The 25935-nt window shown below is 28.2% G+C and overlaps 3 protein-coding genes across 3 annotated transcripts; all 3 read left to right on the forward strand.

The window, feature by feature from the left end:
* The first annotated feature begins 3504 nt into the window (after nucleotides 1-3504).
* On the forward strand, nucleotides 3505-4611 carry LOC101501056 (uncharacterized). The gene has a single exon (XM_004497042.4). It carries the CDS (start codon nucleotides 3619-3621, stop codon nucleotides 4183-4185), a length of 567 nt encoding a protein of 188 aa, XP_004497099.1. The 5' UTR covers nucleotides 3505-3618; the 3' UTR covers nucleotides 4186-4611.
* A 9172-nt stretch (nucleotides 4612-13783) lies between these two features.
* Nucleotides 13784-15806, forward strand: LOC101501368 (protein trichome birefringence-like 42). The gene is made up of 5 exons (XM_004497043.4): nucleotides 13784-14129; nucleotides 14616-14790; nucleotides 14895-15070; nucleotides 15153-15305; nucleotides 15377-15806. The coding sequence occupies exons 1-5, from the start codon at nucleotides 13834-13836 to the stop codon at nucleotides 15642-15644; spliced, it is 1068 nt and encodes a 355-aa protein (XP_004497100.1). The 5' UTR covers nucleotides 13784-13833; the 3' UTR covers nucleotides 15645-15806.
* Nucleotides 15807-18801: 2995 nt separating this feature from the next.
* Nucleotides 18802-23286, forward strand: LOC101501685 (ubiquitin receptor RAD23c-like). The gene is made up of 12 exons (XM_004497044.4): nucleotides 18802-19224; nucleotides 20125-20286; nucleotides 20744-20797; nucleotides 20934-21013; nucleotides 21125-21208; nucleotides 21345-21522; nucleotides 21699-21851; nucleotides 21919-21987; nucleotides 22093-22140; nucleotides 22224-22333; nucleotides 22463-22541; nucleotides 22953-23286. Exons 1-12 carry the CDS (start codon nucleotides 19159-19161, stop codon nucleotides 23070-23072), a joined length of 1203 nt encoding a protein of 400 aa, XP_004497101.1. The 5' UTR covers nucleotides 18802-19158; the 3' UTR covers nucleotides 23073-23286.
* The last annotated feature ends 2649 nt before the right edge of the window (nucleotides 23287-25935 follow it).

Raw genomic sequence — 25935 nt, forward strand, 5'->3', positions numbered from 1 at the left:
ATAATAGTGTCCTTATATCTAAATTTATCTAAATTTTTGTTGTCTATCTGTCTATAACTTTAAAATTTTAATTTAAAACAAATTAGTTGACGACTTGTCAAAAATGAATGGATGCTGGTCAAATTAAACTAATTCTCTATAAATTATAGCTCATCTTAATAAATAATTTATAAAAAAAATGATGGGGATATTCTCTAGTTAAAATAAAAATATTAAATTATTATTATTTTGTCAAAAATATTAAAAAATATTTATGTTTTAATCGAATGGAACCTACCAAATTCGAACAAGATTGCATAGAAATTGAATGTGAAAAGATAAAAACAAAAATAAGTTGAATAGTGATGTGTAAATTTATACAGCAAAATGTCGGTAAAAAAAAGTAGGTGGTGAAATAAATTGGTAATTATTTGTTAAAATTAACTTAGAGGTTACCTTTATATAACAATATAGATTGCTAGTTTAGAGGATTGAACTTCCTTTAGAGACGAGTATTGCTTAATGAATCATGTGTTTTTTGATGGACAAAATTAAAGAGATTTGAGTACATGAAAGTTGTTAAGAATTATGGGAAAAGAAAAATAGTTATAGAGTAAAATTAACGTCTTTTTTTTTAAAAAAAAAAAAATAGGGTGATAAAGGATAAAATTTTCAATAAACTGAAAAAAAATGATAAAATAAAATAATAGTTATACTATAAAGGGTATAATTATCTAGAAAATACCCGATCAAATTATAATTAGATGATAGTTAACTATTGAATTGTCATTATATAATGATATAGAAATTTTATAACCATGTACCAGAAATACTATATTGATAATTAATTTAATTGATAAAAATATATTAAAAAGTATTTAAATTTTAATTTAATTGATAAACATCTATATTGTTATGTTTAATGTCTTGTCTCGATTTGAATATAAAATCTCACAATTGCGTGAATTAATTATAGTAAATTTTATTATATTTGTTAATTTCTCATCCAATCATTTTATCATCTTTTGTTATGTACAAAAGTAGTTTTCACGTAAATTTAATTTTTTTGCGTTTTATTTATGATTTCATCTTTTGAATGATTTCACATATAAATTGCCATATAAAATGAGACAATAAAATTATATATATTACACGGAAGCAAAACTATAGTATACGTGAAAACTACTCATTTATGTCAGACGACAAATGATTTTAAACTACTTATTTTTTATTATGAAAAAGAAAAAATGTGTAAGGACATTGCTAAGATTTTATCAGGTTTCCACCACTACTTAATTATTTTTGTTCCGTTCAAATCTTGTAAATGTGAAAAACATAATCACTCTACTAAAAAATAATTGTCTCATTTGTAAATAAAAACGGCCCTTTCAATTTCTAGTCAACCTTAAATGTCTATTTATAAATTTATTCTTTAATTTATGTTGTGTGTATCACTTGTAACTTGCAAATTATTATTTTTCATTTTGCATTTATGATAAATTGATAATGAAAATAAATCAATAGTTGATATGATTAGTTTAGTAAAAAAATTGTCATATTTTATTTGTAAATAAAAACGGTTCTTTCAGTTTCTAGTCAAACTTTAATATCTATTTTATAAAACCCGCAAATTATTACTTTTCATTTTGTATTTATGATAAATTAATAATGAAAATAAATCAATAGTTGATATGATTAGTTTAGTAAAAAAGTTGTCATCTTTTATTTATTGATTTATTATCTTTTATTAATTTATGTAAAATGTTCAAGTGACGACGATTATTTTAGGATGAAAGAAGTAGTTAAAAAGAAAGACTTCAATAAAGGTCATTAGTCAAAGTCTCCTATGAAGATTATTAGTTGATAATATATAAGACACCTTTTCTAATTTAAAATATAAGCAAAATAAATTAAATAAAGTTGATATATTTAATCAAAGTTAATATTTTTATTATTTTTGTTTATATTTTGAGATTAACGAATGCATCAATCAGCCCTAATAGTATGTATTAATCAATAAAAATAATATACTGTTATTCAATATATACTACTTATTTTGACAAAATATAAATAAAAAGTTAGTAAAAATAAATTAATGTATTTGATTTAAAATTTGAATTAAATAGACCAATTTTTTGTTCCAGTTTATATTTATATTTTAGGATTTAGGTAGTAGATATAAATTGGAATCCTTACAAAAATTTAAGAGTGAAAAGACACATTGATCTTTAAAATTGTAAGAGTCGGTTAAATTAGTTTATCAATTTTACAAATTGTTAAATACATATTTGAAATTGTAAATTATTAATTTAAATAATTCATATTTAAATTTTTATTGTCAAAGACTATGATGTGACACGTTAATTGAATATGTGACCAATTTGAGTCGATCTTATATCAATATTATCACAATATGAATTAATTTTCTTATAAAATTTAAATATTTCACAGACTAATTTGTCAATAATTAATCGGTGCATATTTATAATTAATCACAAATATGTCTTTGATATAACAAAATTTAATTGACAAATTTGTCTCCAAGAATATGATAGTGACGTGACACTAATATTGATAAATCACATTTTCAATTGTAGTATCACATTAAAATATTGAACGAAAAAAATTTATATAAAATCATTTGATATTTTATAATTTTAAAAATATATTTATGGATTTACAAAATTCAAAACTAATTTAATGAGTTTTATAATTTTAAGAATCAATTTATCAAATTATGCAAAATTTAATTTAATGTAAATTATAGTTGTATAAGCAAGCTTTTGACGTGAGAAACGTTTGTAGTTGGAAAAGCAAACGTTTTAGAGATAGGTAAAGCGGATCTGTTTAAACTATTGATTTTTAAAAAAAATAAAAAAAGGAGATAAGTGTATCTGTATTCCCATTGATTGAGGCAGCGATAGTGGGCAACATTATCGCAAAGGTTCTTAATGCAACATTATTGACGTTCACAATACTCCACTTATAGCCATCCTTTCCCTTCTTTGTTGCCCATTCCAATCAACCATAATTTGGAATTTGTAAATGCAAATTTCAAGTCTAATCAAATCTTTATTCCGTTCAATATCATCCAACCAATTAAAACACTAAATAAAACAACCCATTTAATTTCATTCCTAAAACGCCCTCTTTCTTTGATTTTCCTTCTAAACCAACCAAAGAAAAATAACACGAGCTGAATAAAGCATCAAAGTCGTGATTGACTAGGCAAGTGGGACCCAACCCAACTGACCCGGACTCCAACTTAAAATTCAACTTAATTGAATAATTTTTATAAAAGGAAAAAGCAAACCACTGATTTTTTCCTCCTTTTAAAAACAAAAATAGAAAAAAAGTGAAAAACAGAAAAACAGGAAAACATAAAGGCAAAAAAAAATAAAAATCAATGTGTGATGGGCTAAGAATTCGGTCCCACGCGCCTGCGTCGTCAGCATCATTAAACCGTACTTTATCTCTCTTCCTTCTTTCTCTCTCCTTTGTCCCCTCTTATATATAAAAACCTACGAGTTCTCTTCACATCCACATACCCACCGTGTCAACTCTATTTCAAACACACGACTCGACCAAATAAAACGCCACCGTTTTGCTCGTTTTTCTTTTATTATTTATTTTTTTAACATGGCCGATGATACTATTAATAACAGTTGCAAGAAACGAGTTCGTGATGACTCGGACGAGTCGGAACTTGAATCGCCCGAGGCGAAGCGACTCAGAGACGATTTACTCGAGTTTTTGAACGATTCCGATCCAACTCCTTCAACTCAGGAACTTGACTCAGTCATGAAGAGCTTACAAGAAGAGATCTCTGCATCTTCTTCTCCTCCTTCTTCTCTCCGTTTGACATCAGATTCCGGTGAGTCTCAGGCTCAGATCGGGTACTTATTGGAAGCTTCCGACGATGAACTCGGGCTTCCCCCGCCGGGAAATCCATCGGTTCAGGAAGGGAAGAAAGAGGAAACTGAGTTGGGACGAGTTTTGTCTGACTCGTCTGGAATCGGTGAGTTATGGGAGTTTGAGAATCAGATCCTGAGTTATGACTCGTTCGAGTTAGGAACCGGATTTGGAAGTTATGAGAATATTACTGAAAACGCTGCGTTTGATGGAATTTTTAACTATTCCGATGTGTATTATGACACCAACGATTTTTCTGATCCGTGGCGGCACGGAACCTTGCCGGCACAATAGATTTAATGAGACAAAAAAAAAGGGGAAAAAACATTTTCCTAAATCATTCTGTCAAATGGAATTTTAATTTAATTTCTTAGACATGTAAATTTTTTTTTCTTCTTTTATCACCTTTTTTGTTTCCTTTTTTTTCATAAAGAAAAGGGAATTATAGGGTATAAATTGATGAAGCTATGAATCATGGAAAATATATTGTCAAAAAAAAAGGAAGAATCATGGGACAAGAACATGCGTTCTGACATGGTGATGCAAACTTTTATTTATTTCTTTCTTTTTTCTTGGTGTCTGAAATTCAGATTGTGAGCATCTCAAATGCAAAGATGATCAAGAACCATATTTGTTGTTCTTATGTTTTTTTCTTGTGGGCCCAAAAACATGACATCAAATTTAGAATATTTGCCAACTTTTACACGGATGCGAAAATTATACACGGGGAGTAGGTTATTAACTTGTTACTTTCGCAACAAAATATAAATCACTTGTTTCCCTATTTCACCAAAATATATATATAAATCGGTTTTTTTTTTTTTTTTTTTTTTAATTTGATTATATAAAAGTAATCAAAAGAGTTCACAATTGATTTTATAATTTTACTTTTATATTTTTCTTTTATATATAAAGGACATTGAGTTAAAATTTAGTAAAAAAAATTAAATACAAATTTATGTACCTAGTCCATTTTATGAAGTAGTTGATCAAATTTTAACTTAATTCTTTCTATAAAAAAAAGAGCTTTAATTAAACATGCTTAAATTATTTAAATTTAAAATATAAATTTACATATACTTTAATCTTTAAATAGTAAATATTGCTAATTAAAATAATAATCTTGAATTTTTAATGGTTTTTTATTTCAAAAACAAATTTATTATCTATTTAAAACATATGCTTTTAAAGTCTTATTGAAAACTACAAAATAAAAACGGTGGATTGAGAATACCATTTTTAAACTATACAGGAATACTTAATTTCTAAGATTCATTTAAAGATAGTATAATGAAAAGATTAGTTTATTTGGTAAATATTGGCAAGTAGTAGGAAGGTCGTCGATTGAAAATAACAAATGTTTTATCTTTATATAATACATTATCTCAACATATTTGAAGTTATTCTGCGTAGGTTAAATTATATATATGGTCATTTAACTTAATTTCAAGTAACTTATTTATCTTTTTTTTTTTCTTTCTGATTTAGTTCTTTATTCTTAACAATATCAAATAAAATATGAAAATATGAGTTTATTTAAAGATTTGCGTTACGAATTTGATAAAATTTGTATTATATTGAAGAATATAATTAATTTTATTAGTTTTAATTGATTTTTTTTTTGAATTTTTGTATATAAAAGAATAACATTGTTGAAATTTTAAAACATAAAATATCAAAATTTCACTTAAAATTAAAATAAATGACCAAGTCGGAAAAAAAAGATAAAGGACTAAAACATTACCTGAAATTAAATTAAATGAATGTAATTTAACCTACTTAACCTTCATTATTTAGTGTCACGGGTTTTACCTTAAAGTAGTTACTTTTACAAGTAAAATAAGAATACAATATTTTTTTCAATATATAATATTACTTACAAAGTCCATCTTTAGAATTTAAGTATTCATGACAAATTAAGATTAAAAGGTCCATCTTTAGAGTTTAAGTATTCGTGACAAATTAAGAAAATGGTGCTTTTTATAAAAACTCAGTTTTTATAATTATTTAAATATCATTTTTTTATTTCTTTTTAAATCATTAATAATTTGTTCATAATCAAAGTTTGTATTAATCTATAAACTATGCATCAATTATAAAACAATTAAAATTCATTAAAGAATAAATATCATGTAGCTTTATTTTGATTCAACTGTTAAAAATTTTCTAACGACTTTTAGTTATTCAAATAAAATTTATATAGAAAGAATTATCATGTTTTAGACAAGCACTATCAATTAATGATTTAAGCATTTCAATATTAAATTAAAGATCCATTTGTTTGATTTATAATATATAAAATAAATAAAAAGTTCAAAAAATACTCATCGGCAAATTCTAGGTTCGGTTGTATTTGTTCAGATGATTTTTTTCATGTTGTTTTCTTCTACGAATTTGATATTTTCAAATAACTATATATTCAATCTTCAGTTTCATTTTGCAATTTTTTCAATACTAACAATAGCATTTGAATTTAGTTTCTCTATATTTTTCCAAGTAGTTAATTAAACATTTTACTAGTTCTATAGTCATATCAATATGCCTGTTTTTTTGCAATTTTTTTGCTAATTTCATTAACAACAATTTACAACTCAAACCAAATAATCATTGCAACTAAAAACTCAAAGTTTCCAATTCAATGAGTTGCTAAAGATTCAACTTCACTCTTAATTTTTGGATCGTTATGTCTGAAGCGTGAGTTTTCGTTGCATATATTCACGCGACTCGCAACGTGTTTGCGACAATGGTTTAACAATTAAACCTTCACATTATTTGTTAGAGTTTTTCGACGTTATGTTGAATAAGAAAATACAATATAAATATATTGTAACACTCAAAAAAAATCTTTAGCTTTGGTACAATAACTTACAATATCACAAAGTGTAAGACTATGACAACGCATAATGTGTATAGTGCTCTATGATTAATATTTAATGATTTTCTTTGTACACCCTGATTTTTATATTTTATATTTGATTCATTATCATATCTTGTTCTCTCACATTATTAATATCAAAATAAAAATTTCTAATATATTTTATCATTCCTCAAATAATCGCTGATCTATTGTATTATTAACTTTCGTAAATTCCACGAAAAACTCTTCAATTTTTATTAGACTTGTAGAAGTATCCACACAACTTATAATGAGAATAATTTATTTTTACGTCAGAAGTACAATCAAGAATCACAATAAATATTTTGCTTCTTTGATTTTATAACTTTATTAGTTAACATATTAATCAATTTATTTCGGATCTTATGACTAAAACAATAATAATGAATTTCATTATTCTTGATACTAGCAAAATGTTTTTGTATGACTTGATTTCATTCCACAATTATCTCAATAGGAGAAAAAAAAATTCCATTGCTTTCTATATTAATTCTCTTATTTTTTTCTACGGAATGCTAAATTTTGCTCAACTAGATATCTAACAACAAAAGTTATCCTTATTAAAACATCCTTCCAATGTCTTTTTTTTTTTTTTTTTCATTACTTATAAGCTCTTGGAGATATTTATCGGTCATTTATTTTTCTCAAATCTGACTTGTAAATCAATCCATTTATTCATGAAAGTCATATATGCACCACTTAATTTAGGTTCTTTTAAGCCTTTCATAAATATGTTTCCAATCATTAAAACCTTCATTTTCTAAGTGATTTGTTTTATGACTTGTACCAAATAACTTACAACAACAACAAAATTTATTCAATTCTTTTGAATAAACAAGTCAATTTATATCTTGTTCTTCTCCATTATAACAATAACGATCGTAACATAATTTTGAGAAGTACCAACCAAAAGCATCATTGGGACCACTCACATGTGATATATCTCTTTTAGGACCTTTCTTAGTAATTCATGTCACTCCTAAGTTTATTCCATATTCTTTGATTATAAATGTCTAATAAAACAAGCTCAAGGTTGTTCATCAACAAAAAAATAAGTGTGTTCATTGAAAGATAAGTGTGTTCATTTTCAATACTATAACATGTATCATCAAAATATTCAGCTTCATCGCGATTATCATTTTCATTTTTATTGTTTCAACCAAGATAATTTGCTCTTTGATATACCTATTTTGTTGGGCATCCTCTAAATTTTCAACTCCAAAGTTTGAATTATCTAGATTTGTTATAAATCTTCCTATAATTATAACTTCGTTTAACAAAATCTAATTATATTGTTACATATTTCTACAATAAATCAAATATCAACTTGGATGGTGAGGTGCACTTCGAAAATTGATAGACATGAAAAGAAGTTTATAACCAAACAAAGTAGAGTAGTTTCCATTCTTTGACAAGATCCTTTCCACTATGCATCCTATATATGGGCCTTGTTTGGCACGTTTTTGTGATCTCTGGGATTCAAGATAAAACTTAAACCACTATGGATTCTTCATTGCTTTTATGTTCCAAACTTCTGGCGGATGTTTGCTAAACAAAATTATCAAGGGTACCATTTTGAGATTCAATATAATTTTCAATTTGTTTCTTTTCTATTTTTCGTTTTAGAGGACTAGATAATTATTTCCTAGGCAATATTTCAAACAATCAAAGAGATGAACCAATAGTACTTGGGTGTTGATTTCCATTTGTTCCAATGCTTCAAGCACCAAATGTTAACTTGATCCTAGAGGAACATAAAAGTTTTCATTGTTAAAAATAGGAAAAATAAATAAGAGAGGGACTAGGGACTAGTAAAAGAAAAGTATAATGGCTAAATATTCTAAATGTTGGGAGATTACATAAAAACTGGTGAGTAAGGGGGTGTACATATTTTATTTTGACTCCTTTTATAATGAGGAAAGCATAAAAAAAATAAAAATTTGAATAAAGATAATCAATAAAGTAATTATTAGAAGATAAACTTAAGTGAGAAGTTTGAATAAAGATTAAATTTTGTCATAAAAACATTCTAACACTACCTTTTAAAGACTAAAGTAATAATATTAGAAGAATACAAATAAAAAAAATGTACTTTAACATAAAAAACCAGAACGCAAATTTCTTTCCTTACTCACTCAAAAGTAACAATTCAACAAGTCAATTGTAGGTCAATTCTTACTTTTCTCAAATTAAGGTACATAATATTGTGATTTGTGATTGTTAATATATATGAGATAAAGAAAATCCGACTGTTCAATTGTTCACATCAATTTTCTAATTTTAGTCCCAATTAGACTTTCAACTGTTATAATTATAAATACAATTATTTGATTTTTGCGTCCTAATAAATTGACTATTATTATTAAATTGAATTTTGTTTTTATGGTCACAACATTTTGAACATAAAGTGTGGACACACGTAAAATACATATTAATTAATTATTTAAAAAATATTATATTTTTTTAAGGGTATCCAAATTATGTGACCATACAAAATTGTTTTATTAAATTTGATGTACAAATCTAAGAAGAAAAAAAAATTGATTGTGCAAATGAATAGTTAAAGATGCTTACGACGAGAATAACGACGACAATTGGTAGGATTTAGGTAGGATATTATAGTACCCGTTCACATATTTGCGGCTTAAAAAAATATTCATACATGTATTCGTACTATATCAATTGTATTACACATACCCTTACCTTTTGGGTACCTAAGTGTATCTACCTAACTTATTATTCACGTTTTAATTAAAATAAATCGATAAATAAATAATATTGTTGTGATTAAATTTAAAAATTATTGAAATATTTTAAATACAATCATAAAATATTATAAACTAAAATATTTTCTAACTCAAAACATTTTAAATGAACACTCGTTACAATACACATTCAAATATTCATAATAATACTTTATGAAGTTGCAAGTCATACGACAATATTATTCGAGATCTGTAAAAACAATTGATATGAAGTTGCATTTATAATTATAAAGTCACGATTAGTAAAATATAACTCTTAGTTATAAAGTCACAATTACTTATATTTTCATCATAATTAAATTCTTAAAAAGTTTGCAAACGTTTATCTTTCGATTATAAATAGATGTTAAAACATAAAAGAAAACAATTAATTAAACTAAACACTAATATAATAAATAAATAAATAATATATTTATATAAGTGCGAGTGCGAGATATGTGTACTAGTACCCGCACCCATAACCGCCTAATTTTGCAGAAAATTACCTGTCCTCGTGCTTATATTCATTATACGGATTTTTACTCTATCTATTATAGGTTTTTTTTTCCGAATATCTATTGGACCTGAATAATAAATAATAAATATAAATCAATAAATAATAAGACAACATAAAGATAAAAAAAACATGTATCGCCGTGAGAATTAAGAAATATATAGTTGTGGTTAAAAATGCATATACAAAAAACATTAAGAGTTTTAATGGCTCGTTTGATGCAGAGAGTGACAAAGATATAAATTATCAAAATTTGCACGATTCTATTATTTGTTGAACCAATGATTAATTTATAATACTATTATATCTAACTTGCTCTATTGTATGACTCTAAAAGTTTAACTAGAATTATAGAATAACAACAATAATTTAAATTGTTATCTTTATAAAAGATAATTTCAAATATTAATAAAATTTGATATTAAACTCAAAAATAAAGTATTAATTATTAATTCAAAAAATAATATATGGCTTTATTACAAATGTAGTTTTGTTATTTTTGAAATTATTAAAAATATGATTTTTTGTTGTTAAAATTTTTAACATTGATTTGTTTTTACACACGGGTCAAATATGAGTTAATAAAAATGTAGTTCAGGGTAACAACTTAAGTTGTCTTGCAAGGAAAATTCTGACTCAATTAACAAATATAAAATAAAAAAGGATTTCAAATTTAAGATCAGACAAATTCAGATAATTAAATTAGAATCACGTATATTGAAACGATTAATCTACTAGTTCGAGAATTTGTAACTTATCAAAGCTTTTTAAAGGGTTAAATTTATAACTAAGATTTTATTACTGTTTAACTATAAAATTGGTTAAACAAGCCTAAATTAACCTATGAGAATTTTGTTTATTTGTTTGAATTAAGCGTAATAGTGAATGATATATTATAGTTAAGGATGAAGCACCACAAAAATTACAATTAATTTAAAAATTAAATTTTGTCAAACGGAATTTATCAACTATGTTGAGATTCGAATTAAGCAACCACAATAACAATATAATAGAACGATAAAAGAATAAAATCATAAAAATAAATTAACAATATAGTATAAATCTCAATATTTTGATGAAATTTTGAAACAGTGGATTAATCCTATAATTTAGCCTTCTATGAAAAAAAAAATTATTTTATTGATAAAAAACCTAAACTGAATATTTTTTATATAAAAAAAATATCATTGAATAACACATTTTGAGCACTATAAGCTCCAGGGCGGAAAACAAATTATTTGCTCAATACTGATTATTATCAATTAAGGTTCCATATCATGTAATCAGCAGTTTTGACTAAGCATAGTTCCGACTTGGGCTTTAGCGTCAACATAAAATTTGTAGATTTGTATCAGCTTTCCAACGCATGCTCTCATGCGTCAATCCAATATTAGGGCGAACAAGGGTAAATATGTAAATAATTCAAAAATTAAATTAAATAATTATATTAAAACTCAATTATGACTAAAAGTTTAAAAATATGTTAAAAGTAAACTAATTTTAGGTCGAAAAAGTTTTTCAAATGTCAAAGTACAAAGATAGAAAGATGTAGCCAAATACATCGATCAAACATAAACATATTTGGTTTACATGGATAGTATTTTCATTTACATATAATATATATCATATATTTATTTAACTATTTTGCATTGATAGTTCAATTGGTGGACTAAGACACATCGAAGACATTACAACAAAGAGGACTGAGATCCAAACTCGGGAAGACTAACTTAACAATTAATTACTAATTTTAGAACAATGTTTTAATTTTAATATGTTTATTTGGGGACGTAGATGTATTGTTTTTAATATAATCATTTTATTACTAATTTAATTTTTTATATATTTTTTTAATTTAAAATATTTAAAATTAAAAGTAGTATTAGTTAATTTGAAAAAAAAAATACGATGTATTTAACTTTTTGATGATAATTTTTTCATTTATATATAATCTATATTATAACATGTCAATATGTCATGGTAAAACGTGTAATAAATAAATTACGTACAAAATTAAATAATAGTATTATATTTGTTATGAATTTGTTGACCCTAGAGTAATTTGTTATGTGTAATTGTTTATGATTTGAAATTCGTGAACTCAATTTAGTGGCATATTGATATAAGTGATGGACTTGATTTATTCTTTTAGACGTAGATTAAGACTTTTAACCGAAGAATATAAGGGTGAATTGTAAAGTGTTTCTTATTACTTCAAATGCTAAGATTTAATTTAAGTGATGTTTTTTTAGAATAACGTATCATTTTATTACAGTTGTTTGAAAATTTAAAAATTATTTTATTTCATTTAACTTAATGATTCAATCTAAACTAACTTGTTCATCCTCAGATTTGATTGGTTTAATTTGATAAGTTAATAATTTTTTCCGGGCCCACATAAAAGAAAATTGGGTATATTTGAATAATTAGTTTGGTTAAATATGTCTACCACTCTCTCCTTAACCTATGTAAGTTATGTTAATCACTCATAAAATATTATTTTTTCTTTTATCAAAAGTACAATCAATACTATAATTGTTATTTTTTCCTTAACGTATGTAAGTTTGTCGCATATGTCACTTGTCTCTTCAAAAATATTATTATTTGTGTGTATATTATTTTAAATTAAGCTCTCTACAAATGATAATTTGTTATACTAAAAAATAATTTATTTTAAAGTTCAACAATGTATAGCATGTGATAGGAAAGTTGAAACAACTCGTGTCATTAGTTTTTTGTTTCCCCTATTTTTGAAATCGTGTGGTATGGTGTTTCAAATATGTTTGAACTATCTGGTGTATTTTTTATGAACACAATCAATCATGCTATCAATTTGATGATCTTTTTGCATACCGTCGTGTAATGTGTCTAAAAATTAATTTAGTTTGATTTACAATGATATGACGCAATTTGGAAATTAAGAAATGAAATAATTTTTGTTCACGTATTTTGAATGCAAATATTATTATTGAATATGTTAAATTTTTAACATGAAAATGAATCAAATTACATGTAAAAGAATTTTGTTATAACTATAATTGAGGTGCTCTCAATTTTTAGTGTGAATAGACATAACTTGTGGTTAATTATTTTGTTTCTTATTTGAGTTATTTAGTCTTAATGTTTCTTGTTTTTTTTGGTAATACGGTAGAAAAATTGTAAAATTTATTTTATATTTATTCTAAGCACCTCTTGTGCACATAATCTTTCTTTAATATATTCATTTTTTTATTGTTAAAAAAAAAAAATTGTCATACGCTTTTGATGTAAAAAATTTGACATTATCAACACATCATAATCATTCATGAGGATGATTTTAGATATAATTATGATAAAAATTAAATATATCTAACTATCTAATGGTTGTAATTGAATGAAATGGTAAAAACTCATTACACCGATCATTATAGTGTTTATGAATTAATTTCATATTAAAATCAGTGTTATTATATTTTATACATACATTCTAATAATATTTGATCATAATATAAATTAATAAATTTAAAAAATAATATTGCAATATAAAGAAATTGATATTTAATAAATATATGAAAGACTTAATTGGTTCTTGTTCCAATGAAATGTTTATTTTTATTAATAAATTTTAGGACATCATTGTAACTATTCTGTTTAATACTATAATTTCAAACTAATTTGGTATTAGCTTTTTTTTCTCAAAACAAAATTAAAATTCTCACGTAACTAGCGGATCAAATTTTTTATTATTACCCTCCCACATATACAAATGACAAACAATCATGGTCTGAAAAGATTTGAGACAATTTCAAATGACATTTGATTTCTGGTTACATCTTCTACCACAGACCTTTGTTGTTCTATGGGCAGTGTCACTTCAACTGTACTATGTGAATGTTTATGCTGTCCAAAACAACCAATTAAATGAAGCTCAAGGGTGTGATTTTTCTCAAGGGAAATGGGTTGTTGATGATCCCTACTATCCCCTTTATGATGCATCAAGTGATTGTCCTTTCATAGTGCAAGGATTTGATTGTCTCAGAAATGGTAGACCTGATCAGGATTACCTCAAATATAGATGGAAGCCTTCTGGTTGTGATCTTCCAAGGTAATCAATGCTTCGTTGTTTTCACTCAATTTTTTTTTTAGTTTTGGGTATTATTTTATATATCTAATAACAAACTAATGCAATTGTGGATATGATAATATATCGGAGTTTGATGTTTAAAAATAACTAAAACTCTTATAATTATTAATGACACTCATTACAAGTTTTTATGGTTATCTTAATGAATAAATCTTTCAAAAAAATAAATGTATTTTTCAAAATTCAAATTGTCAAACCAACATTAATCATATCATTGTTTAAATTATAAGATAATGTGAACATATTAAAAAAAATGTTGTCCTAGAATTCTGATAGACTTTTAAACACTGTTTCATGATAGATAGTTGTCACCTTAGAATTTGTGCCAAGTACATGGTCATTTTGATTCTTCCACTCTGGCAAATGGGTTTTTGGTGTTACTAGATAAATTTTGAATTTTTTACTTTTTCTTATTTTCCTTTTACAAGTGATGATGCTGGTTAACAGGTTTGATGGCATGAAATTCTTGGAGACATACAGAGGGAAGAAAATAGTGTTTGTGGGAGATTCTATAAGTGACAATATGTGGCAGTCACTGGCTTGTTTGCTTCACATTACAGTGCCAACATCAAATTACACCTTAACAAGATTAACAAATCATCGTTATGTGTTCACATTTCTGGTAGTCTTCTTTAATTCCAATCTTAATTAAAGAGATATATTTTAAGCCTTGGTAATTGTTGATTAGTTAGCTTGATAAATTTGTCTTTTTATTATGTGTTGTAGGAGTATGAAGTTTCAATAATATGGGTGAAAGATGGGTACCTAGTGGATACGTTTCGTGATAGAGAAAAAGGAAGAATTTTAAAACTTGACTCCATTACATCTGGGAATTTGTGGAGTGGGGATGTTTTGATTTTCAATACCTACCATTGGTGGTTTCACACAGGAAAAACTCCAATGTACTAAATATTTTTAGCTACACTTTTATTTTGCTAATTTTATATGTGGGTTATATAAGTAATGCTTGTTTATGTTAAACAGATATTTTCAAGTGGGAAATGAGATAATGAAAGACATGGATAACGTGGAAGCTTTCAAGATTGGGTTAACCACTTGGTCTAATTGGATTGATTCCAACATTAATCCTTCAAAGACTACTGTTATCTTCCAAGGAATTGCTGCTGCACATTCAGGGTAAGTTTAATCTATCATCCCACTCCAACTAAAATTCACACAAAACTCATAATGCTTATTGAATTTTCAAGGGAAAATGACTGTTTAAAACAAACTAAGCCTGAAGAAGGATCAAAGCCAAGTTATCCTGGTGTAGACATTGTTCAAAGTGTTTTGAGTAACATGAAAAATCATGTTTATTGGCTTGACATTACTTTGCAAACACAATTGAGGATAGATGGTCACCCTTCTATATACACTGGCAGAGGTACTTCTTATGAGGATTGTAGTCATTGGTGTCTAGCTGGTGCTCCTGATACTTGGAATGAAATCTTGTATGCTGTTTTACTAGAAAGTTAATTAATATTTTATCATCGTTTGTAAATCTAGTTTATGTTTTTTTAGTTCCATTGAGGATACAAGACTCGTGATGGATTGTTGACATAAAATTTGTTATTCTTACTTTGTCCTTTTTTTTTTAATTTTTTTTTTATCAAGAATGAGAAATATTATTAATTCAAATTAGGGGAAGTTGTTCCCTCATCATCCATACAAATGATATTATTTAACAACAGACAAGACGAATTCAAAATAACTACATCAAAATATGCGTAATAAGCTTTATGTGCAAGAAGGTCATCTCATTCATTAGCCTCGAAATCGACAAAAACTACTTCAACTTGTCAATAGTTGGCGTGAATGAGTGCGGTAATGTATGCAACCGTCGATTAGAGATGTTGAATAGGGGTAAAGCCACAATGAATTATGTCAACAACCATTATGGAATCAAATTCAATAATAACTCAATGGAAGTTCAATTAATCAGAAACGTTGAGACCAAATAGAATTGCCTAAACTTCAGTAAATAGAGCATTTGAAGAGGTGAGCTTCTTATAAATGCATGGAGAAATCTTCCCGAATGGTCGTTATCACCCTTTTGTAAGTCAAGCTTCCATTGCTATTGTAATGGGACACATCAGTGTTAACTTTTATAAACCTATGGGAAGACTTAGTCCAAGCTTTATGAGGTATTGAACTGTTTGTTCCTCTTGATGCTAAGGGTTGATTCAGTTTGGAAACTAAACTGTAGACTTGGTGGTGGATCGATTTCCATAATCTATCCCTCATCTCAGAAGTTTGAGAGAAAATGAAATTGTTCCAATCTTTCCACAAGGTAGCCACAACAACACCAAAGAAAGTCATATAATCCCAATGAGTATTACCAACATCATTACTATAGAGATAACAATCTAACAATGCAAAAAGACCAAGACTAAAGAATTTACTTAAATGTTTTTCTTTAATAGTTTGACACCAAAGTTTCTTAGTATTTTCACAATCTCTAAGGATATGCATAATTGTTTCTAGAGCATCATTACACCTTCAACAATGGATATCAACAATCATGCATATGGACACTATTTATTCATTAGTAATTAGCTTATATATCATGAGCCATCTTCCAAAGAATAACTTTGATTCGAGTCGACCCATTCCACTTTCACACATTGATAAATAGAGGATCAATAGAAGCTTCATTATAGGAATTAGACATCAAATTGTCATATGATGATTTGATGGAGAAGTGGCCATATCAGTTAGGTCTGAAACAGGCGGTTGCACAAGCTCGATATGTTGGCTCATGTACGTAGGAATATGGCGAAGTATTCTATCCTAATTCCAACCTGATTGGAACCTATAACACACCATTGTATAATTCAATTCGAATTGGGGAATAAGATAGCCAAATTGTTTCACCAAGTTGTCATAACTAAGTATCGATCTATCCTTCTAGAACATGGAAATATTTCCATCTTTGATTATCCAAGAGATATTAAAACAAACATTAGGCCACACATTATAAATTGCTCTCTAGGTAAGAGGGGAATTCGTTATAATGACCATGTTAGGCATGTTTTCTCCATCACACTTATATTTAGCATTTATTGCTTGCACCTAAAGTTTTTCTGGATTGGTCACAAGTTTCCAAACAAGTTTACACATATATGCATCATTAACAGTTTTCATGTTCCTAAAACCCAACCCCTTTAAACTTTTGGTCTGCAAATTTTCTCCTAGGATATTAAGTGACATTTTCTATGCTCATTGTTGTTTCCCCATATAAAATCTCTATGTATCTTCTTTGCCTCATCACAAATAGATACACGGATCGACATAACTTGCATATTATAGTATGGAATGCTTGCAAATAATGACTGAGCAAGAGTGACTCAACTTTCGGTCTGCAGGTTTTCTCCTAAGATATTAAGTGACATTTTCTATTCTCATTGTTGTTTCCCCATATTAAATCTCTACATATATTCTCTGCCTCGTCACAAACAGATAAAATGATAGACATAATTTGCATATTATAGTCTGGACTGCTTGCAAGGGATGACTGGGCAAGAATGATTCAACTTTTGGTCTACAAATTTTCTCCCATGATATTAAGTGACATTTTCTATGATCATTGTTGTTTCCCCATATAAATTCTTTACATATCTTATATGCCTCATCAAAAACAGGATCGACATAGTTTGCATACTATAGCTTGGAATGCTTGCAAGGGATGACTGAGCAAGAGTGATTCGAACAACAAGAGAAAACGTGATAGCTTTCCAAGCACTTAGCTTCTTCTTCATTCTATCAACGATAAAAGTAAATAAGCCTTTTGATATACGTTGGTGAAGCATAAGTGCACCTAGATATATGCCAATATGTGACAAGTTTGTGAAAACCAAATTATATAGGTTTATATGATAATTGTAGTTTGTGTGGTTTGATATATGTTAATCGGTTGTGATGAATTTCGACTAGGCCTAACATGGCAAAAATATTAATAGATATGCTAATTAATATAAATATTTTGGTGTATGTGTTGTAATTTTGAATTCTATAATCGATGTATTTTATAACTAGTATTGTTTTTATGAGTAGACTTGTGGTTGCTTTTATCGTTGTTAAAATATATATTTGAGTATGATATGTTAAGGTGTCATGCAATCTATATATATTTTCTTGTTATATGAATTAACCTAACCAAATGACATGGTGTAAATTAATGTCTGTAAAAGTGCAGATTAATATGTATATTAGAGAGAATCCAAATCTGCCATAACAAAATGTCATTAGAGAGAGTTCAAACTGGCGGTAACTTATGGTCACCAGAGAGAATCCAAATCGATCAGAATATAATGTTATCAGAGAAAGTTCGAGTATAATGTAACAAAATTTTACCAAAGAGACGCCAAACCATCATAATGTTTATCACCGAGGATAATTCAAATCCATTGCAACGTAATGTCATCAGAGCGAATCTAAACTCATCACTACATAATGTTATTAGAGAAAATCCGAATCCGCTATAATTTAATGTCGCCAAGGAGAAACTAAACCAAATCATAATGTAATTTCATTAGAGAGAATTCAAATCTCTCAAAAGTAATGTCCTCGGAGAAAATCCAAATCTACCCCTACCACCTTGATTAGTGTCATGTCAGACACAAAAATCTAGCTCACGCTCCACTTTCAACACTCAAAACTAATCACAATCTCTCCTTCTTACACGCTGGCTCCACTTTCCCCGATACACCGAATAGATCGACACGAAAAAACATCAAAGAGGCGCGTTTACCCACACTCCTAATTGTAGCGTGAGTATTACAACTCAACTACTGCCAACATAAACTAGCATATTTTTGAGGTATATCTTCTTTTAAATCGTAGAGAGAGAGAAGAGAGAGAGAGAAGAGAGAGAGAGCGAGATTTTGTTGCGCCTCCAGGTCACTCTTTATCCGTCGTCGTTTTGGTCTGCGGATCCCTACCGTGCCGTTACGAATTCCGAAGCTGTTCGTTGCGGCGATCAATTCCGAATATGAAGGTTTTCGTGAAGACTCTTAAAGGAACTCACTTCGAAATCGAAGTGAAGCCACAAGACACGGTTTCATCTTCCCCTAAACTCTTTCTTTCAACAAAATTGAATTTCGTTTCGAATTTTCGGTTTCTCTTCGTTTCCAGAATTGCGTTTTGTTACTTGATCTGTGACTCTTAGGATGTGCGAGAGTATTGAATTTGATCGCTGATTAGGGTTTAGCGTTTTGCGTGTTTGGTTAATTATTGACTTTTGTTGTCGATGTGAATTTTTTAATACTTGAACTTGAAATTCAGCTTTTCAAAGTGATAATTAATAATATCGTGGTGGTATATAGAATATGTTGTTGAGTTAATGAATTATTTTATCGTAATTGGAACATTCTCTGGCAAAGTGTTTGCTGTTATTGATGGTTCTCGGGATGCTGATTTTTAGTGGGAAATTTGTTTGAAAAGTTTTGGGTTATTGGCACATGATAGTGAATAGGTTCTACATTGACACTGTTTGGAGCATTACTTCATAGGAATATCAAATCTGTTTATGCTATTTGAAAAATTCTCTGCATATGTACTAGGTCTGCTTTCGGTGCTATTAATATCCACGAGAATTTCCATAATTGAGCATATATGAGTTTTATGCACTGCTAATACTGACTGACTCTTGCATCAATAACCAAGTTAATAATGGACTGTCAAAACTGACGTTGTCCTTGCAATTCTAGGGCGACACTTTATCTAAGTAATGTGTGTTTTCTGTCTCTTTCAAGGTTGCATGTTTCTAATAGTTGAATTTTTGTAAATACTTCACCCCACCCAAATGTGAAATTATACACTGCAAATTGTCATTGTTTGATCTTCTAGTTATGTGGATTTCGTGATTAACTTTCTACCGTGTTGCTTTTATCCTGAACCACAATAGTTTTAGTTTTTCTGCTACATTAGTTGTACTAATTGCAAACATTCTCTGCAGATTTCCGAAGTGAAGAAAAACATAGAAAATGTTCAGGGTGTAGATGTCTATCCTGCTGCACAGCAAATGCTTATTCATCAAGGGAAAGTTCTGAAGGATGGTACCTCCTTGGAAGAAAATAAAGTAGCCGAAAATAGTTTCATTGTAATTATGCTTTCAAAGGTAAACACTTTCTTTTTTAAAACTCTATAGATTTTGAACTTTTAAAACATGTCCCTTTATTTTCTTGCAAACACAGTTTTTGAACTACTTCCATTTCGCAATTTTATTTTATTTTATTTGGGTTTGGGTTTGGGTTTGTTGGTGTTTGGTATCCCATATGCCAATTGAAATACTAGAATTTGGAGTGGTTAAGATCTATCATAAATTGCATGTTTTCCCAATTTCCCCGTTACCTATGTGTTTGTGGTTTTGCCTGTTTACATATAATTGGATGATGAGATCCCTTGTATTTTAAAGGTAACATGTGCACTATTTGAATTGATCCACCCTAACATAACGGGAGTTGTTTTTGTTGACTTAAATAAATGAGAAATCATTTTTACCTTTTCAATTCTTATTGCTCATTATATTCATTGATTCAGTATTAAACTAGAACTGTGTTCTTAAAATATGGCAGAGTAAGAATACACCTGGTGAAGGGTCTACTGCTTCAAATGCACCTCCAGCAAAGGTGAGATAAGTTTGCCGTGTTATGAATATTCTTAATGTTACCATCATTTTTGTCATCTTTTCTGGAATATAGTAAGAAAGATATTTCCATTTCCAGGATCTGAAAATAGTATCCAACAATTATATATTCATTGCAGGCCCCACAGACGAGTGTGGCTCCTACTTCAACCCCCACAGTTTCTGTATCACCTCAAGCTCCTGCTGTCACTGCAGCACCGTGAGTGACTTTTTTACATGACATTTTCTTGAGTTGTTTAGATAAATTTGGTTCAACTATCTGTTCATGTTGGTTCTTTTTAACTTCTGAAGCCTCATTTCAATTTGACAGGCCTCCATCTGTTGCTGCACCTTCTCCAGCTCCAGCTCCCACTCCAGCTACGGCTCCTGCTCCTATATCTTCGGCGACTGCTACGTAAGTATTCTGTTTACTTCAATACTTTGAATTTGGTCTTTATAGTTCATGTGATTTTGCATATTGAAAATGGAAATTCTACAATTTTATTGATTACATAAAAGTCTTGCTAAAAGTATCATTATTTTTTAAGCAGGGAAGGTTCCGATGTCTACGGGCAGGCGGCATCCAATCTAGTTGCCGGTAGCAACTTGGAGGAAACAGTTCAGCAAATCCTAGATATGGGTGGAGGAAGCTGGGATAGGGATACTGTTGTTCGTGCTCTTCGAGCTGCCTTTAACAACCCTGAGAGAGCTGTTGAATATTTGTATTCAGTAAGTAGATTTTAGATGTTGAATTTCTTTATGATATACATATCTGCTTTATGTTTCAGTTACCGGTTTGGAATTCCTGGTATCGAACATATCTTCTATGAGTGGCTTGAGTCTTACATGACATTGTCTTGCTTTGTTGCTTTTTATTTACATTAAAATATAATTCATAAATTTAGGGTATCCCTGAACAAGCTGAAGCTCCAGCAGCGTCTCGAGTGCCTGCAAGTGCACAACCTGCAAATCCTGCAGCTGCAGCTCCTCAAGCAGCACAACCTGCTCCTGTTACCTCAAGTGGACCTAATGCTAATCCTCTAGACCTCTTTCCCCAGGTGTCTATCAATGTTTTTTTACTAAAAAATATAATTTTTGTGTGGTATACTTAACTCTATGTTACAGGGCCTCCCAAATATTGGTTCTGGTGCTGCTGGTGCCGGCTCTCTGGATTTTCTTCGGAACAGTCAACAAGTATTCTTTTTTTTTTTTCCTTTGCCCGCATTTGTACAGAAGTTATTACTTTATAGGTATGTTCTAAACGAGTGATATTTTTTTTTTCTTCCATTTTCATTTCAGTTCCAAGCATTGCGAGCTATGGTGCAGGCAAATCCACAAATATTGCAGGTTTTCTTCTTCACCTTGGTAACGTATTATGTCTTATATATATATTCTTCTTCTGGATTCCCTAATTCTTGTTATTGCTGCAGCCTATGCTACAAGAACTTGGCAAACAAAATCCTCATCTCATGAGATTGATTCGAGATCATCAAGCTGACTTCCTTCGCCTGATAAACGAACCAATGGAAGGTGGTGAAGGGTGAGGGCCAGCTTTTGCTGCAATTTTAATTTTATTCGATTCTGTAGTTGCAAGTTGGTGATTGTGTTATCCTTATTACTTTTCAATGTATATCCATTGGCTTACTTTTTTTCTTTTAACACGCTTTAGGAACCTATTGGGACAGATGGCAGGTGGCATGCCACAAGCAGTAACTGTCACCCCTGAGGAGCGCCAAGCTATTGAACGTGTAAGTTTGACTTCTTTACTATACGATGCGTTAATGGTTAGACATTATTTTCTTGCCAAAGCAAATTAGGACAATGAAAAACCAGTATAAAACTACATAAACCTTTCTATTGTATTTTCTTGACTGTTATCTCTTACATATGTTGATCGAGTCTGTCAAGAATAATGGCATCTGTCCAATTAGCATTATACATTTCTTAACCACGCATTGTGCATAATTAGTTCAAACTTGGCTCACCTTTTGTTCCTCGGAAACATGAAGGGTATTTTTTTTTTCAATTGAGTCATAAGTGTGTTTGTGTTAGGTGGAAAATGTTAGACTGATATTTTTGGACAGAAGTTGCTGTTTCCTATGAACACCGTTGGTTGATTAGCCTACCTCTTACTCTGTATTTTGCGTTTTCTGTTGCAGCTTGAAGCAATGGGTTTCGATCGTGCTATAGTATTGGAGGTGTACTTCGCGTGTAACAAAAATGAGGAATTGGCTGCCAACTACCTTTTAGACCACATTCATGAGTTCGACGAACAATGATCCACTTTCCAATAATTTCCAATTATTTTTCGTTATCTTTTCTCTCGGTGGACCTTTTTAAATTTTTATACTTGGTGTTTAATGAGGTAATGATGCTTTATAACGACAATCTCAACTTGACTGTGGACAAAAGGGATGTTTTTTATCTTCTCATTGTCGCCCTTGTTTTTATTTTATCATTTCTGATCCATCGAGGGTTCCTTCTCAGTATTCATATACATAGTCTTTTGCTTTTCCGTATTATTAGTTTTGTGCATCCTTTTACCATTTCAATACAATAGGATTCGGTTAAACTATTTTATTTACAATGTCATCTTTCCTTACTATTCAAATAACTTTTTTTTTTTTTAATTAATCGTACAATTTTTTTAACATATGTTATTTTTTATTAAAAAACATCGTTAGTGTACATTTCACGCTAGTCATCATATGGAGAGAACTTCAAAGTTAACCACCAATAACTACTAATTTTGGTTGAATTTTTTTCCAAGTAAATTTACCTTTAACAAGTATGTTTTTTTTTTATATTAATTTTAAACTTAAATTAACATCATAGTTATAGAGAGTTTTAAACTAAACTATTGATTTTAGTTAGTTATTTTTAAGTACAAATTTTGTTTTAATATAATCTCTTTAAAAATTCAAATTTAAAAACATAAAAGATGAATATTACTGAATGGACACTGAAACAAACGAATTAAAATAAAGCACATATATTATATAATACAATAAAACACATGTAATTAAATACAATATAATTTCATAAAAACTATATAAAAGGGATAGATAAACATGACAAATATTACTTTATATCTCTATTGTGACATTTTATACAAACTACTTATTTTACATTGTTTTTCTTTCAAAATTTTTTTGTCTACTTTACTTTATTCAGTTTGAGTATCGAAATTTTTTAAAATAAGTCTTTTAAAATACAAATTTGTATTTTATGTATAAAAAAATTTCGATACACAAATGTGTTTTAGAAAATTTGATCTTTTGTGTATTAGAATTTTTTTTAAGCTTTTTGATATACAAATGTATTTTAGAAAATCGAATTTTGTGTATCAAATTTTTTTTGATAAATAAATATGTTTTTTAAAAAATTTAAAGTTTATGTACTAAAATATGTTTATGTATAAAAAGTTTTTAAAAATACAAACGTGTTAACAAAAACTTTCAAAAATATTTACAGAAAGTTTAAATCTAGTATTTTGGAATATTATTTTAAGTTTTTTGAAATATAAACATGTAAAAAAAAATGTCAAACTTGACACTTATAGAAAATAAAATAAATTAGATTTTTATCAAAATATTGAGGTAAAGTTATAAATTTAAAGATATAAAGTAAAATTTTCATAAACATGTTGGTGTTTGTCATTGTCCTGTTAATAAATGAAATAGAATAAAGGGTAGTGTGTCGTTCAACTAGCTTCTTGCATAGTTGTTACGGCTTTATCAATCAAATGCAATCAAATGGATATAGTATTTTTTTTTATTAAATATTCTTTTTTTTTTTCATTTAAACTTTTTTCTGATTCAGTATATTTAGTCTATTCAGAATTATATTTTTGCTTGTAGTTTTTGTACTTATTTTTTGCTACGTATGCTACAAATTTAAATTTAAAAAATGTTTTTAGTCTCTAACAATATATAATTTTATTATTTATAAGAATAGAAAATGTGTTTATGGAAGAAAAAAAAAATAATGTAAGTTGGCTCAGTTGATAAATAGTTGATTTATAGGCCGTGGGTTCAGTTATTATGTTGATGTGATGATCTTTTTAGTAAGTGATATGTAAGTGTATCTCTATCAATAATATTTGAATCGTCATGTCTACATTGACTTTGACGAGCTCCTCTATCAACGGTATTTGAGCCTTGAGGCCTGCATTGACCCCGATGAACGCATGAAATTCAACTCATTGAAATAATGGAGATGTGCTAGTAGTGTAAACTAATTTTACAATAAATTTTATCGAGAAGCTTGTATTCTACCAAACTACCACACTTTTGTAAGTATATTTTGAAATTAGTGTCGTGAAATTAATGACACGACAACTTTTATTTTTTTAGTGATTGTTCGTTCGATGCCCTAAAATTCTAAATTTTTAGGCAAAATATATCTAACTATCATTTAACTTAATTTCACACAATAATTCAGTCATTTTTTTTTTATTCGATTTGATCTTTTATGCCTAAAATATTAACAATGATATCATTTTTAAAGAAACCCATAAAAATTAATCATCATCCTAAAAAAACACATAAAATTCATTATTAATTTCAAGAAAATTCATATATTCATCAAATTCATAACTCAAATCTTCAAATAAACTCATATCTTAATCTTCAACAACAACAATAAATCAATCAAATTAAAAACTCACACTTTAATATTTGATTACTAGATCTCAAAGAAAATATCTTTTTTCTTTTTTCTATTTTTCACTAACATTAAATATGACTTATTTATTTAATGGATTTGATGTTGTTTTTGTTGAACATGATAATTCATTTTATAAATTTTATTTAAAGATGATAATGAATTTTCATAATTTATTTAAAATAGTAATAATTTTTTTAATATTTTAAATCATAAATAATCAGATTATTATTTAAAATTATTCATATAAAAAAATTACGGAATTTAATTTACAGTAAATTTCTGTAAAAGTTTTAGCCGGGCGGGTAAGATACGAAACAACATGAGTATGATTGGTGACCATGATTAGATTAGGCCCAATTTAGAGAAGATGGGCTTTAATGCAACACAAACCCCACTAAGTTTACCAACGGTTAACGTTTTTTACTCTCACCTCTCTGTGCATTTCAAGTGTTTTTGTTTTGATTTAACAGCGCT

Source organism: Cicer arietinum, chromosome 4, assembly GCF_000331145.2.
Source record: "Cicer arietinum cultivar CDC Frontier isolate Library 1 chromosome 4, Cicar.CDCFrontier_v2.0, whole genome shotgun sequence".
Taxonomy (NCBI): Eukaryota; Viridiplantae; Streptophyta; class Magnoliopsida; order Fabales; family Fabaceae; genus Cicer; species Cicer arietinum.

Excerpts from the sequence above, each read along its gene's own strand:
- LOC101501056 (XM_004497042.4), top strand. The coding sequence starts at position 3,619 with ATGGCCGATGATACTATTAATAACAGTTGCAAGAAACGAGTTCGTGAT.
- LOC101501685 (XM_004497044.4), top strand. The coding sequence starts at position 19,159 with ATGAAGGTTTTCGTGAAGACTCTTAAAGGAACTCACTTCGAAATCGAA. Across the intron at positions 21,209-21,344 it reads ATATCTTCGGCGACTGCTAC|GGAAGGTTCCGATGTCTACG; the intron begins GTAAGTATTCTG and ends TTTTTTAAGCAG. Across the intron at positions 22,334-22,462 it reads CCAATGGAAGGTGGTGAAGG|GAACCTATTGGGACAGATGG; the intron begins GTGAGGGCCAGC and ends AACACGCTTTAG.
- LOC101501368 (XM_004497043.4), top strand. The coding sequence starts at position 13,834 with ATGACATTTGATTTCTGGTTACATCTTCTACCACAGACCTTTGTTGTT. Across the intron at positions 14,130-14,615 it reads TCTGGTTGTGATCTTCCAAG|GTTTGATGGCATGAAATTCT; the intron begins GTAATCAATGCT and ends GCTGGTTAACAG. Across the intron at positions 15,071-15,152 it reads CACACAGGAAAAACTCCAAT|ATATTTTCAAGTGGGAAATG; the intron begins GTACTAAATATT and ends TATGTTAAACAG.